Source organism: Monodon monoceros, unplaced genomic scaffold, assembly GCF_005190385.1.
Source record: "Monodon monoceros isolate NGI ecotype Baffin Bay Population unplaced genomic scaffold, NGI_Narwhal_1 Super_Scaffold_11, whole genome shotgun sequence".
Taxonomy (NCBI): domain Eukaryota; kingdom Metazoa; phylum Chordata; class Mammalia; order Artiodactyla; family Monodontidae; genus Monodon; species Monodon monoceros.
The window spans coordinates 132,789,736-132,805,279 of NW_021703767.1; the positions used below are offsets into that span (position 1 = coordinate 132,789,736).

At 42.9% G+C, this 15,544-nt stretch overlaps 1 protein-coding gene across 1 annotated transcript in view; it reads right to left on the reverse strand.

Moving 5' to 3' along the window:
• The window catches only part of ANKRD28 (ankyrin repeat domain 28), a 181,746-nt gene extending 170,561 nt beyond the window's left edge, over positions 1 to 11,185 (reverse strand). The window contains exon 1 of the mRNA XM_029214088.1: positions 10,845 to 11,185. Within this exon, the coding sequence (XP_029069921.1) occupies positions 10,845 to 10,871 (27 nt within the window). The 5' untranslated portion in view covers positions 10,872 to 11,185. The remainder of the gene's footprint in view (positions 1 to 10,844) is intronic.
• Between the last annotated feature and the right edge of the window lie 4,359 nt (positions 11,186 to 15,544).

Here is a 15,544-nt window from a genome sequence, read left to right on the forward strand (position 1 = left end):
AAAAAATCAATAAAACCAAAAGTTGGTTCTTTGAAAAGACCAATAAAACTGACAAACCTTTAGCTAGACTGAGGAAAAAAATAATGAAGACAAATTACTAAAATCAGGAATAAAAAGGGGTACATCACCACCAACCTTAGAGAAATTAAAAGGATTATGAGGGAATATTTTAACAAGTTTATGCCAACAAATTAGATATCTTAGATAAAATGAAAAAATTCCCTGAAAGACACAAATTACCAAAACTGACTCAAGAGGAAACAGAATATCTGAAGAGATCTATAACAAGAAACACAACTACTAATTTAAAAGTTTATCACGAAGAAAAGGCCTGGCCCACACAGCTTCACTGGTGAATTCTACCAAACATTTAAAGAAGAAATACTACAAATCCTTCACAAACTCTTCTAGAAGAGAGCAGAGAACACTTCCCAGTTCATTCTATGAGACCAACATTACCCTCATACCAAAGAAATAGACATCACAAGAAGAGAGAGAGAAAATATTAGCAAGCCAGGGCTTCCCTGGTGGCGCAGTGGTTGAGAGTCCGCCTGCCGATGCAAGGGACACGGGTTCTTGCCCTGGTCCCGGAAGATGCCACATGCTGCGGAGCTGCTGGGCCCATGAGCCATGGCCGCTGCGCCTGCGCGTCCGGAGCCTGTGCTCCGCAACGGGAAAGGCCACAACAGTGAGAGGCCTGCGTACCGAAAAATATATATATATATATCAGCAAGCCAAACCCAGCAACACACAAAAGGGATTACATAGCTTGGCTCTTCTTAAAACATTAAACAGAAGCTTACCATACAATTCAGCAACTCATACGAATCTTCCCAAGCAAAATTAAAACACACATCTACACAAATTGAAGATTTGTAGCAACCCTGCATTGTCAAATGATGGTTCACATTTTTAAGCAATATTTTTTAATTAAGGTATGTACATTGGTTTTTTTTTAAAGACATAATGCTGCTGCACACTTAATACACTACAGTACAGTGTAAACATAACTTTTACATGCACTGGGAAACCAAACAATTCACATGACTTGTTTTATTGCAATATTTGCTTTATTGCAGTGGTCTGGAACCAAACCTGCAATATCTCTGAGGTATACCTATAAATTAGTGGTTGCCTAAGGTTAAGAGAAAGGAGGGGAAGTTAGGAGTAATGGGAGTAACTGCTCATTGGCCCAGGGCTTCTTTTTGAGGTGATAAATATTCCAAAATTAGATTGTGGTTGATAGTTGCACAACTCTGAGTTTACTAAAAACAAAACAAAAAAAACACATTGAATTATACATTATTTAATTTATACATTATTAAATTATTTTAATGTACAGGTTTTGTGAATTATATCTCAAAAAAGATGTTAAAAACAAATTCCAGCTCAGATTTAGTTTCTTTGCCCAAGGTCATACAGTAAGAAAGTGGAAGAGCTAAGTCCCAAGCCAAAGTATTTCAATACAGTAGTGGCTGCCATTTATCAAGTGCCAATTATGTGCCAGGGGTTTTACACACTCTCATTTAATTCAACAATTCAGCGAGCTAGACACAACTACCTCCCTCTTCTAGGCAAGGAAACACAAACTTAAGTGAAATAACTTGCCCACGGTCACAAAGGGAATAAATAAATGAGTCAGAATTAAAAGTATATGTTCCAGCATTCCAGACATTCAATTAAGACTATCATAATTGTTTTCCATATCCATGAATGACATCTACTAATATTTACTTAACCTTTTCTTTAAGTCATTTGCTTCTTTTGCCCAACAAAGCCACAGGAAAGAATGAAGGCATAACCTGAGAGGGTAATACTGGGGCTACAGACAAGGGTAGAAAAGGTAGAGGATAAGAATGTAAGATTGACATTAACAGCGCCAATGGGGGGAACTGTGGGTAAAGTGCCCACTGAGAGTCAAGGCTTGCTGAGAAGACGGCACAGCCTGAGAAGGGGTGGGAATGGAAAGGAACGACAAATTCCAAGAGGCAGCAGACCGAGGTGAAGGGGAAGAGACTGAGGTGTGTGTAAGTTAGGAACTGAGGGTGGCAAAGGGTTTAAGAAAGGAGGCTGAGGTGGAAAAACAGAGATGAAAGCTGCAAGATGAGTAGGAATGGTTAATACGAAAGGGTACAATGAAGTGAGCTGGGAAACCCCCAAACAGGCCAGAGGAAAGTGAGACTGAAGCAGGCCACCAGGCTACGGTCTTGAGTAGACTAGAAGCAAGGAAATGTGGGTCAACACCTGGAAGTCCAAGTAGACAGGTCACCCTGTAAAATCTCAAGAAACACACCAGTAGGAAAAGCTGTCCCACACTTCAGAAAACACTACCCTAGCCAATACTGCTCGAATCAGGAGCTCAAGACTTCTCAGGAGGTCAGTTTGGGGCCAAATTGAACTTAACCAACTAGGTGAAGTAGGTTCCAACACAGCAAAGCTCAGCTTCATTGTAGGTGAAAAGACGGGACAACCAATGATGAAAAAAGTTATGGTCAGACAAAAGGAATTCCAAGTTCAAAACTGTGGCTCCAAGACTTTGAGGAAACTAGAAAGTGAACAGGTAAGGAGTTCTTTTGACTATAATAGAATCTGGAGTCATAGGTAGGTGGAACATTGTTAGTAAGGAAAGAAAACACACACAGGTTGATTAGCAACATTTTAAAAGCAATAATTCAATAGCCAAAACACAGAAGGTTCTAAACCAGTAATACATCAGAACATACAAAATAATCCATGTACTGCTGATCATTTGTAATAGTTATGCAATCAAGTCAGTACATCTAAATTTATGTGAAAATGATACATAGAAATTCAGCTTTATGATAAAAGATTAAAAATAAGTTGTTTTATTAAGAGGCTATTTAAAATAATTCACAGTTTCTTTAAAATAGCAAGGTGGATTAACCATTATTTAACATATACACAATCTTCCAAAACATTTCTATAATACACCTGCATCGTCTTTTCATTTACAACTCCGGACTAGTTTCTAAGTTGGGAAATACTCCCACCACGTTCCCTCCGTTGTCCCCGCTACAGTATCAAATGAGAATGTCTGCAAGGTTACAGCCCCCAGCCCTCCTCTACTGAAGTCTCTCGATTCCAGACCTCTCTATTTGAATCATTCAACTAACACACATGCTGGTTTCTAACTACCTGCCTATACCTTGGATTAGGCTACTTACTGGCTCTGTGTGACTAATACTACACCTGCTCTTCCGATCTGTTCAGCTGGCTTCAACTGCACTGCCCACCCTTCATGCTGCAGTTTGCTTTTACATCCCTTAAAAGCGAGCTGTTGTTAACTCTGAAGTCCAACTAACTCCATTTCTCCAGGATGTGAATGTCACTTGCCTTGCTGTTTATAAAGTTCTCCCAGGGACACCATTCTCACTCTTGGCATAACCCAATCTGGCACTCTTGGAACTATACAACGCCTAGCATATAAGCTTTCAAAAAGTGGGGGAAACCTCTCACCATTCAGAGAACTATCCAACATAGATGCCTTTTGTTTACCCATCTACATACACATCCACACCAAACACATACATAAAATCTTTCAAAGTCCTGTTTGAATTATCTGATTTTATCCTAATTAATTTACACCAATAAAAATACAATATTAAAGATAGCTACGTAGGTCCTTTCTGACTTTCATCATTTTTAATCCAGGAGCTCCCTCAAAAGGATAAGAGGGGACTTCCCTGGTGGCTCAGTGGTTAAGAATCCGCCTGCCAATGCAGGGGACATGGGTTCGAGCCCTGGTCCAGGAAGATCCCACATGCCGTGGAGCAGCTAAGCCCGTGCGCCCTAACTACTGAGCCTGCGCTCTAGAGCCCTTAAGCCACAACTACTGGAGCCCACGTGCCGCAACTACTGAAGCCCGTGCGCCTAGAGCCTGTGCTCTGCAACAAGAGAAGCCACTGCAATGAGAAGTCCGCACACTGCAACAAAGAGTAGCCCCCGCTCACCGTGACTAGAGAAAGCCAGCACATAAGCCACAAAGACCCAATGCAGCCAAAAATAAATAATTTATTTTTAAAAAAAATGTAGTGTTCAACTGTAATAACTTGCATTCTAGGCTTCCAGAACAAGCATTTGTGTCAGAAACAACTGCTTCCTAATTTCCCCTTTTAAATATCTTGTCCTGTGCTGCATGCTTTAATATTACCTGTGACCTTAAATCCGCAAGAGTAGAAAAGACATAACCTTTAACCTTATAATAAATCAAAGATGAAACCATCGCCAATTAAGAATCTGAACTTAAATTTACTGCTTATAAGTGAACTTTAGCTGTGGGAGTAGTAATTCTATCTAGACTTTGCTTTGTATGACAACCGGTATACACGAAGAATCCTGGCAACTTTTCTTAAAATCAGTATCACATAAGGAAGGTAGATGAATCCCTTAATAGTATAACGAAGAACTGGGGCTAGGGACCGGAGTAGAAATCAAACCTAAAGTACTTGGGAACTTTAATCATCGTGTACAATATACTGTAACACTTTAAAACATTATTGGTTTAAATAACTGGAGATTTCATTTAATTTTCATTTTAAATTATAAGTATTACTCAGTGATTGGCTTGATGTGAACTGTCCACAGGATACATTATCCAGAACAAAAAGGCTTAATCCTAAACTATTTCCTCCAGGCACAGAACATTTTCCAGGGGTATCTCAGTCTAGCCCAGGTATATGAATTTTACATTAGACTAGAAAAACGAAAAGGAAATAAAATGCCGAAAAACCTAATACAACCCAAACCTAACTACTTGGATTATCTGCTTTTTTTTCACTACCATAATCAATGTTCAATTGCATTTTAATGTGTGATTGACCCTAGTGGGACTATGCAACAAAAAAACTTATCAATTGTTATATGAATATAAGACATAATTGTACACATAAGTGAGTCATTATTACAGCTATAACGATCCTTTAAAGATGTACTCATTTCCATTCAAACTTTGGCTTAGTAATTAATATACTCAGTTTATACTAAATTAAAAGGTTTTACATATGTTCTGAATTACAGCAGTAGCCACCTAACCAGTCTTGGGTGTCCCTATTTGTCTTTTATAATCTACTCTTCTAAAACCTGTAATGTAGCGGTTATTTAACTTTGGGGTATCATGGGCCCCTCAGAAGATCTAATAAAACTATGAACCCTCTTGAGAAAAGTACATTTATGCACATTCCCCCTGAAGCTCTTCACAGCCTAGCTTAGACTTCCCATCACCTACCAATCCGTCCAAACTTCTTAACCTTGTATTCCAAGTACTTCATAATGTAGTCACTGTTAATTCAACTAATCTACCTCCAGTCCTTTCCAACTACACCCACCAATCAGGTCTATTGCCTAACTATCCCAACAGAAACATACCATCCTCTTTTTCTGGCTTGCCTTCTGGGTTCCCTCTTGTTGCTTTCCTGCCCAAATGTTTGCTCTCAACAAACCCTTTCTGTGGACCTAAAATACCTCCCTTGCCATGAGGGTTTCCCTCTGCCTACAATCAGATCATCTGATCCTTTCTGAATTCAGAATCATGTTATCTCCATCTCTTATGGAGCACTCCATGTTCTACACTGTATTATACAAAGCATTCAAAAAAAAAGTCAAGAAACATAGAACACACTTATTTCTGAATTATATAGTAGTTACATTTCCAAAGAATATGCTCCATGTTTTTCCTCAACTTCTATAAACCTTTTCACGTGAAGTATCTCAGACGCTGTGCATTTATTTATGCATGTCTTCGCTCATTTTCTAGCCAATAAGATTCTTAGGAACAGAGATGGTAGCTACTCTACCCTGTGTCCCCCACAATCTCCAACAGAAAGCAAGGAGACACTTGATATGGAATACTTGAACATATGGGCATCAGTGTTTTGGGGGCATTTCATACATTCTGTATCCCCAATTACAAGATTTTTCAAGGATCATCTAGTTTTTTCTCCTACTGAAAAGTCAACTAATGCTCTACCCTTAGTGAATGCTTGACAAGTGAGAACTTACTATCTGAAACAGTGATTTATTCTCATCCATACAATATCTACTCATTGATATGCCAACTTTGTTCAAAAAAAAAAAAAAAACCCATGGGCTTCCCTGGTGGCACAGTGGTTGAGAGTCCGCCTGCCGATGCAAGGGACACGGGTTCGTGCCCCGGTCTGGGAAGATCCCACATGCCGCGGAGCAGCTGGGCCCGTGAGCCATGGCCGCTGAGCCTGTGCGGCCGGAGCCTGTGCTCCACAACGGGAGAGGCCACAGCAGTGAGAGGCCCGCGTACCGCAAAAAAAAAACCAAAAAAAAACAAAAAGAAAATCCTTCAATATATCAAGAATTCTTACCTAATGACCATTAACCCAGGAGGGAACACAAAGATGGCTCCTACACAAAAATAATCCAAATGTGAAAACTATTATCCTTTTTAGTACTACTGCAAACAAAGTTTAACTTGAGTTATAAAACCAACTCGGAAAACAGAAAAAAACAACATCCAAACTATACATATGCACACTACCAGAGGCAATAAAACAGCACAAAAGTATAGAAACTTTTTTTAGAAAGTCTTAAACATGATATAAAAGTTTCTAATTGATTCACGCTAAAAGTATTATGCCAAGTGAAACAAGTCGGACATAAAAGGCCATATTGTATGATTTCATTTATATGAAATATAACAGGCAAATTCATAGAGATAGAAAGTAGATTAGTGACTGCCAGGAGGTAGGAGGAGGGGAGAACAAGGAGTGACTGCTAATGGCTTTTTTAAAGACTTTTTATTTTTATTTTTTAATTTATTCTTGGCTGCATCGGGTCTTCATTGCTGCGCGCGGGCTTCTCATTGCGGTGGCTTCTCTTGTGGCGGAGCGTGGGCTCTAGAGCACAGGCTCAGTAGTTGTGGCGCAGGGGCTTAGTTCCTCTAGGGCATGTGGGATCTTCCCAGACCAGGGCTCGAACCCAGGTCCCCTGCATTGACAGGTGGATTCTTAACCACTGCGCCACCAGGGAAGTCTGGCTAATGGCTTTTTGGAGTGATGAAAATGTTCTGGAATTAGACAGTGGTAATGGTTGTACAATTTTGTGAATATACTAAAAACTACTGAACATTTTAAAAGGGTGAATTTCATGGTATGCAAATTATATCTCAATTTTTTTTAAGTTTATGACCATTTTGGCTATTTTATCTCAGAGAAAACTGTTTTTTAATAGGAATCTAATTTTATAATAGCTTGTTTCCTCAAGCTGATCTAAACTAGTGGTTACAAACTGGTCCCCCTTTTTAAAACCACGGCTTTGAATTTTTCTCAATGTTATCTACCAACTTGCCAACACTTATAAATAGAAATTTTTCATAAGAATCTGTATTTCTGGCTTCCTACAAAAAACTGGAGTTCTAAAAATACTAGGCACACCTGCACAGAAAAAATGGCCTGGAGCGAACAGCAGCTAACATACCTGCTATTTGCCATGATCCCCATCACTCCCTATTGTGTCCTAGATACTGAAGCCAAGTATCAGCCGCCATTTAGCTCCCCAGTTGTGAGCTTGTTACCCCTGAACCAAACAAAGACCATCTACCTTTCTTATTAGGGTATACTATGAATCACTGCTGATAAAATGTAAGCCTGTAACTGGTCTGAGGGTACAAATTTCCAGCTATAAAATGAGTAGATCTGGGGATCTAATGTACAGCATGGTAACTATAATTAACAATGCTCTATTATATATACATAATTGAAAGCTGCTAAGAGAAGTAGATCTTAAATGTTATCTCCACACACATACACACACACGAATGGTAATTACATGAAGGGATGGAAGTGTTAACTAACTTACTGTGGTAAGCATTTCACAATATATACATGTATAAAATCAAAGCTGTACACCTTAAACTTACATATGTTATATATCAATAATATCTCAATAAAGCCAGAAAATAAATTTTAAATGTAACCATGTATGATTACATTTTTAGTAACTGCAAAGAGAAAAAACCTGACAGTGACACCTGTTGAACAAAACCCTGCAACTGTTACAGATTCGTGCTGTTATAACTCTTTTATGTGGGGGGAAAACATCCAGGGACGTTTCCTACAAACAGGAAACAAATTCTTTTCATTTCATTTACAATTGAAAGTTATTTTCACCTACTAATAGAAAAGAGCACAGTAGTAACTTCTTACCCCCATATTGGTGTTGGCACAAAATGAGGGAAAGCTGTCTTACGCATTGTCATTGATTGGATATGAAAACAAACTGCTTTATTTACTCACTGATTTTATGTTTAAACCATCTAGAACTCCCTGATGCTTATATGCACAAAGAAAAACAACCCCTACCCATGTTTAGCTTCTATGTAATAGACTGTATTTACAAAGATGGAAAAAAGCAAAATACAGGGTGTACACATGGAAATAACATAGAAAAGTAGATTCTACTACCTCCTAGCTCAAGTGTAAATGACTGAGCTAAATGCTATGTCAACTACCTTTCAGCTTTAAAATTCTGTGTACTTAAACAGATCTCCTCCTTTCCTCCAAATAAAATAATTCGTCTAGCTGAACTGCCTGTCCTGTAGATGGGAAAGGTTAAAATAGTATTTGCATTCCATTTCATTTGTACCATCGCTTTTAACAGCTAATAAAATATCAACACATAAGATGACTTCTAAAAGCAGCTATTCCCTTCCTGAGCCAATTACTTAGTAGTTTATTAGAGGTAAACCCCAAGGTTCTTCCCCGCCCCCCCGCCCCAGCCATGCCACTTCATTAACTTGCCCAAATACCTTCAAGTTTACAGGTGACATTTTACATATCATCTTTACCACCAAGTATTAATAGATATTATATAAAACTGGAGTAGCATCACAACTGTTTCACAACTGCAATTCCTAAATACACAAATGCAAAGGTGCAATTGGATTTTATGTCCAACTGAAAATACAATCCTGTTTCTGTTTAAATCTGATGAATAAAATGAGATGCTCTCCCAAAAGTTCACCAAATTTCTAACACACATAATCCAAACAACTTTCTTCAAAAGCGTAAGACGAGAAACAAAACAAAAATTGTTACCTCAACTATAAGTTATGGAACCACAAGGTGCCATTAGATCGGTAAAGATTAGTGGAGACCCTGGATCTTGAGTTACACACCATTAAGAGTACAACGTGAGTTAACTGTACAGGAATTGGTTTATGCTTTACCTCTTATTCTTTAATGGTGCTGCCCCACAGAACTTTCTGATGATACAGATGCTCCACACCTGTATTGTCCAATACCATAATCAAGAGCCACGTGGGGCTATGGAGCACCTGAAACGTGGCTAGCAGGAATGAAGAACTGAATTTATTTTATTTAAAATTAAAGTTAATTTAGGGACTTCCCTGGTGGTGCAGTGGTTAAGAATCCGCCTGCCAATGCAGAGGACACGGGTTCGAGCCCTGGTCCGGGAAGATCCCACATGCCAAGGAGCAACTCAGCCCATGCACAACTACTGAGCCTGCGCTCTAGAGCCCGAGAGCCACAACTACTGAAGCCCGCGCACCTAGAGCCCGTGCTCCGCAACAAAAAAAAGCCACTGCAATGAGAAGCTCGTGCACCGCAATGAAGAGCTGCCCCCACTCACCAAAACTAGAGAAAGCCGGCACACAGCAACAAAGACTCAACGCAGCCAAAAATAAATAATAAAATTAAAGTTAATTTAAATTTAAGTTGCCACATGTGGCTGGTGGCTATCATACTGGACAATGCAGTTCCACAATTTGAAATACAAAGGATAAGCTTGACTAAACACTAGAGTTTTTCAAAGTATCATGTCCTGATGATGTTAACACCAACTAAAAACTTTCTGATACCAAATGATACACAAGTTCAGCCATCAGCCTAAACAGGAAAGTCACTTATTAAATGACACTACTTAGATTCAGAATTTAAGGTACAATATTCACTAAGAGACAACATTGAAAAATATATCTCAAGTTTTTCCCTCACTGTTTTTCAAAAGGGGAACTCACTTTCGGAATAGTTTCCCAATACATGCAATTACCTTCCCTTCAAATCTGTTCACTATCTTCTGTTCAGAAAAACAATTGGCAAAGATAAATTCTCAGCCCTAAGGAGTCTACTGCGATTCGGTATATTTCACACGTTAATTTCCCTTTTCCTTCAAGGAGAGATTCAGATGTTTGGAAACCTCTGCATCGCCTGAAAGCCTTGTTACCCATCGTTCAACGTTTTCAGGTGTACAAGTAATTCTGATACGGTTACGATTTCGTTCCTAGACACAAAATATTTCCTCAATCCAAGAGTCATGACAGTTTACCGCACTTCAGGTATTCTTGTATCAGCTCTTCCTGAGTCAAGAAAAGTAACCATGATGGTGCACAAGATGTCAGAAGAAAACAAGTGTGGGAACTTACACGTTGAATAACTACTCCCTGAGCAAAATCTCCTTTGACCCAGAGAGTCGGCCTCGAACTACCCGGCGACGCCAACAAGCCAGCAAGGTCGTGACCCTCGGTCACGGCCGCCGGCAGCGCCCCGCCTGGCTGCGGGAAGCCACCTGTTAGGCCCCGGCCTCACCTGGAGAGGAGGCGCGGACCCGGACGCGGGCGCCCGGCGCTAGCGCGGACCCGCCCCTCCGGCGGCGGCGGCCGGAGGCGGCACGTGGGCTCCCCCGGCCGGGCTGCGCTGACAGGCGGGCCGCCGCGACCCCCGAGGTGTCCCCGCCTCCCTCGCACCGCCCCGCCGAGCGGGCGCCCAGCGGCCCACACCGCCGGCCCCCCCTTCCTCCCGCCTTCCCTCCCACCCCCGGGCCTGCCGCCCCTCGCCTACCTGGTCGCGGAGTTTGAGGAACGCCATGGCGGTCGGCGCCGCCCGGCCACCGCTCCCGCCCCAGGAGCTTCGCCTGCGCCTGGAGGCGGCGGGTCGGCGGCAGTGAGCTAAGGAGTCCGCGGGCAGGGGGCGGCGCCGCCTCCCCGCCGCCCTCCGCAGCCGAGAGGTGAGGAACCGGAGGATCCCACCTCCTCCTCGAGGACTCCCCGCCCTCCTCCTTCCTTTCTTTCTTTTTCCCTCCGCTGTCTCCGCAGCCGCTGCCGCCTCACGCCCCCTTCCCGAGACAGCCGGGCAGCCCCCGCGGCCGCCCCGCTCCAGCCCGCGGCAGCCGCGGCATCCAAACTCCACTCCACAATATTACCACCACCGCCCGCCGCGATTGGCGGCCGCGCGGGGGAGAGGCCAGAGTAAGACGAGCGCCCATTGGCCACGCCGCCTCGCTCGCTCGGGCCCCGCCTCCCGGATGGGCAAGGGCGGGGGAGGAAGGGGTGAGGGTGGGCGCGGAGCCGGGCGCACTGGGCGGGGGCGAGCGAGGGAGCGGAGCCGGGGGAGGGGCAGCCAGGTGCCCTGGGCGCGCGCCCTGGGCGAGGTGGGAGGAGCCCGGGCTTGAGGTGCGGGTCCCGGGAAGTGGGGGGTAACTGCCCGGAGCTCGCACGTGGAGGGAGCGTGCAGAACGCTCCCTAAAGCCGGAGGAGACTGCAGGGGCTGGGTGAGGGGTGAGGGGCCGGAAAGGGGGTGAGAGGTGGGCACCTGGAGGCTGCTGCCTTCCTGGGAGCGGCGAGGGGAGGGTGGCGAACAGGACTTGCACGTGGAGGGGGAGTGAGGATTCGCCCCTGGGCTTCCGCAGGATGCAAGAGCCAAGGGAGTGGGGTGAGAGATGGTCACCGGGAAGCGGCTGTCCTCCCGGGGGTTGGGGGGCGGGCAGGAGGGCAGGGCCGGAGGGAGGGGGAGGGGAGCGTGAACTGGCGGGGTCTGGCACGTTGTCTAAGGAGAAAGAGCGCCCCTTTTCTCTCTGGCACGCGCCCCTCCGGACCTGGGGAGGTTAGAGGGGACGTCTGGGGGGGCCGCCCTCCCGCGGGCAGCAACCGTGGGGGAGGGGGGCGATGCTGGCATTCTGAGCAGAAAGGCAGCACCTTCGCAGCCAAACTGGTGTGGACGCCTAAGCCTTTCTCTACCCGCGGTTCCAAACCGAAGCAAGGCTGTGGTTCTCTCCCCAAATCCTCCTGCCTGGCTTGCATTTTTCCCCCTTTCTTCATTTGCATCTGAAGGGTTTTGCCTCCCACTCGAGAGAAATCAATTTAAAAAAAAAAAAAGATGTGTTGGATTGCCAATAAATAGCATCCTTGGATGGAGGAGGAGAGGAATGACTCCCCTGCTACACACGCCCCCACGCCACCCCACAGCTCTGAAACGGCTTTTCTTTCTTAGGCAACAGCACACTGTTGCCATTCCAGGCTTGTGTGGGAGAAGACTGCTGTGCGCCTGTGTCCGCCCGGGCGACTCCAGCCCTTGGTTAATAAAAGGTACAGATGGTTAGAACACGAATGTGTGACGTCAGGCTTGGTTTTAAAAAGTTCCCTGTTCCCTACATCAATTGTGTCTCTTGGGACAGACTTTATTTAGAGGATCGATTTGGGTCTAATGGCAGTCGGGAGAAAAGGGGACCTATGCCAGGACTGTCAGTGTCTTATAGTGCTGCACTTATAACAAAAAACTTCTTTTAGCCCCATAAAAAATGAAAATATCAGAATGCAAAATGAAAAACACTGCTGACTAATAGCATGATCCTTCCAATATTCTTTGGCATACCAAAGACTTGATTCTATAGAAACAGTTATCTAAAATGACATTCCTCATCATAAATTATATTTTCAAATTAAAATGGAGGGATTCTCACAACTGTGAGGTAACACTCATGATGAAGCCAGACTGTTCTTGCTTTGCACCCTCAGTACCTCTCTCCCCTTTACTTCATCAACTCCTGCACACAAAATAGGAATACTGTTTCCCACCCCACCTCTCCTATCAGTTCAGTGAGGGTGAAGGAGTTAATATTGTGAAAACACTTGAGTTTTCCGCAACAGAGGTGTTGTGATAATATTGCTAGAGTACTTTTTGATCACAAGTCACTTTTGTAAACAATTACCCATGTGCTATGTCCAATACAGAGTTCTTAGTCCAGGAGTGTAAGAATTTACCCTCATTCATACACAAGCCTATTAAGCACTGTGGATGTCTAGCCAGGAATTAATACATCCCCCTCTTCCCCCAGCCCACCCCCAAAAACCTCTCCTCTGAGTTAAAAGTTCTAGAATTTAAAAGCATAACAGAAACTTGATTAGGAAGAAGAAGAAGATTCACTTTGGGGAAAACAAGTGCATTTGAGAGTATGAACGTAAATTGTGGACCAAGTATGCATTTTAATAGGTTTTAGGATTGAGCTAATGAAAGTTTTCAGGGCTCTTCTGAGATTTTCTAATTAACATTAATTAATGAAAGTATTTTACAAGGCACCATCCCTGACAACTTGCAGATAGAAGGTTCCAAGCTCCCAATAGATAATGCTTAATATCCAGCTTGGTTCTCACCCTCGTCCACCCTGAACACCATTTAATCAGACGCGCAGGCTCAGTGGCCATGGCTCACGGCCCCAGCCGCTCCGCGGTATGTGGGATCTTCCCGGCCGGGGCACGAACCCACGTCCCCTGCATCGGCAGGCGGACTCTCAACCACTGCGCCACCAGGGAAGGCCAATTTGCATCTTAATTTCACTATCTGTAAAAACTAAGCATAACATTACCTGGCCTACTCATCTCACACAATCAAATAAGATAATGGTATGAAAGGCTGTGGGAACTCTGCAGAACCATTCAAATTTAATGTTATTATTACAGCAACTACATTTCCATAGCTGGAGAGAGGGTGACAATCATTCTGAAAAATAGGAATAAGAAATCTGTGTCATTGAGCAATAAAATGAAATAAGATTCATATTCAAATTCTGATACTATTTTTTAAATCTTTATTATAAGGTTATTCTGGCATATATATATATAAAATATTTAAATATTAAAGGAATCTGTAGTATTGAAAAGTCCCATGTCATCAAAGCTGATGACGCCAGGAACTTGAATGGTATTGGTAATCTCTCTGTCCCACCCTTATCACCCCACCCTTTTCTAAATGTCACTTTCATTCTCCCTTACTGCAGTCAGCAGCTCAACTCACATCTTAAGTACTGTGCAGTCATGAAGGAAACCTCAAATTTTAAAAGTCTCAAGGAATGACTAATCAGGCTAGACTCATGTGCCCATGCCTCAGCCAATCACTACAACCAAGGAAGCAAGGTCTGAGAATTGATGACAGCTTCCATTCAGAATTCATGTTTAAAACAGTGGGAGGAAAGATGTCATGTAGATGTGACCACCAGGGTAATTGCTGTGAGCTAGGCAGCCACACCCAAGTTTACTTACTGTGCTACAACCACAGTGGGCATTTGCCAGCACCTTATATGCTTTACATCATTTAAGTTTTTCAGTAACCTTTTTAGGTTAGGAAACTGCGGTCCAAAGAAGGGGTGTGCCCATTGTTACCCAGCTAATCAATGACAGGGCCTGGATGCATGAGGACCTGGAAAGCCAAAAGAATAGCTTATGTGATAGGAAGTAGACAACTATTGATGGCTTTTGAGCCAGATAATCCTTATATTATAAAATGGATTTTATCATGAGCCTGAAATACATGGAAAATGCATATAATAAACTGCCAAAGCAGCAAAGATACGTTCAGAGACCTAGAGCATAGAACTGGAAAACCTCATATACATATAAAAGAGTTTCTGGAGGAAATAGAATATGAAGGAGAAGCAATCTCCATAGAGATGATGCGTGAGAATTTGTCAGACTGGAAGAAAAATGAGTTATCAGATCAAAGGAAGATGCTAAGGCTCAAGCAAAGTTTTTTAAATTGAGACCCATACATAGTAGTGAAATTAGAGAATACCAAACACAATAAGAGAATGTTCAGAGTTACCACTGAGGAAAGTCAAGTTATCTTAAAAGAAATGACAGTCAACCTGTTAGCAGATTTATTAGCAACAATAGGCTATGGAAAACAATGGGAAATATCTTCAATGTATTGAGAGTCCATCCTGAGAAACTAGAATTCTATTCCTGACTAAACCATCTTTCAAGAGGAAGAATAAAATAAACACTTTTTTTTTTTTTTTTTTTTTTGTGCGCAGGCCTCCCACTGTTGTGGCCTCTCCTGTTGCAGAGCACAGGCTCCGGACGCGCAGGCTCAGCGGCCATGACTCACGGGCCCAGCCGCTCCGCAGCATGTGGGATCTTCCCAGACCGGGGCACGAACCCGCGTCTCCTGCATCGGCAGGCGGACTCTCAACCACTGCGCCACCAAGGAAGCCCAAATAAACACATTTTTAAAATTCAGGACTCACAGATGGTCGTTGAAAAAGATACGAAAGAATATACTCCAACAAGCAAAAAGCTGAACCCAAAAGGAATAAGTGAGTGGGAGAAGGAAGGATAAACAGATAAATCAGTGAATATCTTGGTTAATCTAAATCAGTAGTATTTTTTTAAGTACCCGTATTTTGGAATTTTAAAACCAGGTGAAATTAAGTTATTAGCCCATAAAAATGTGGTAGATAATGGCAGAAAAGAGTTCTGAGTTAAAGACAA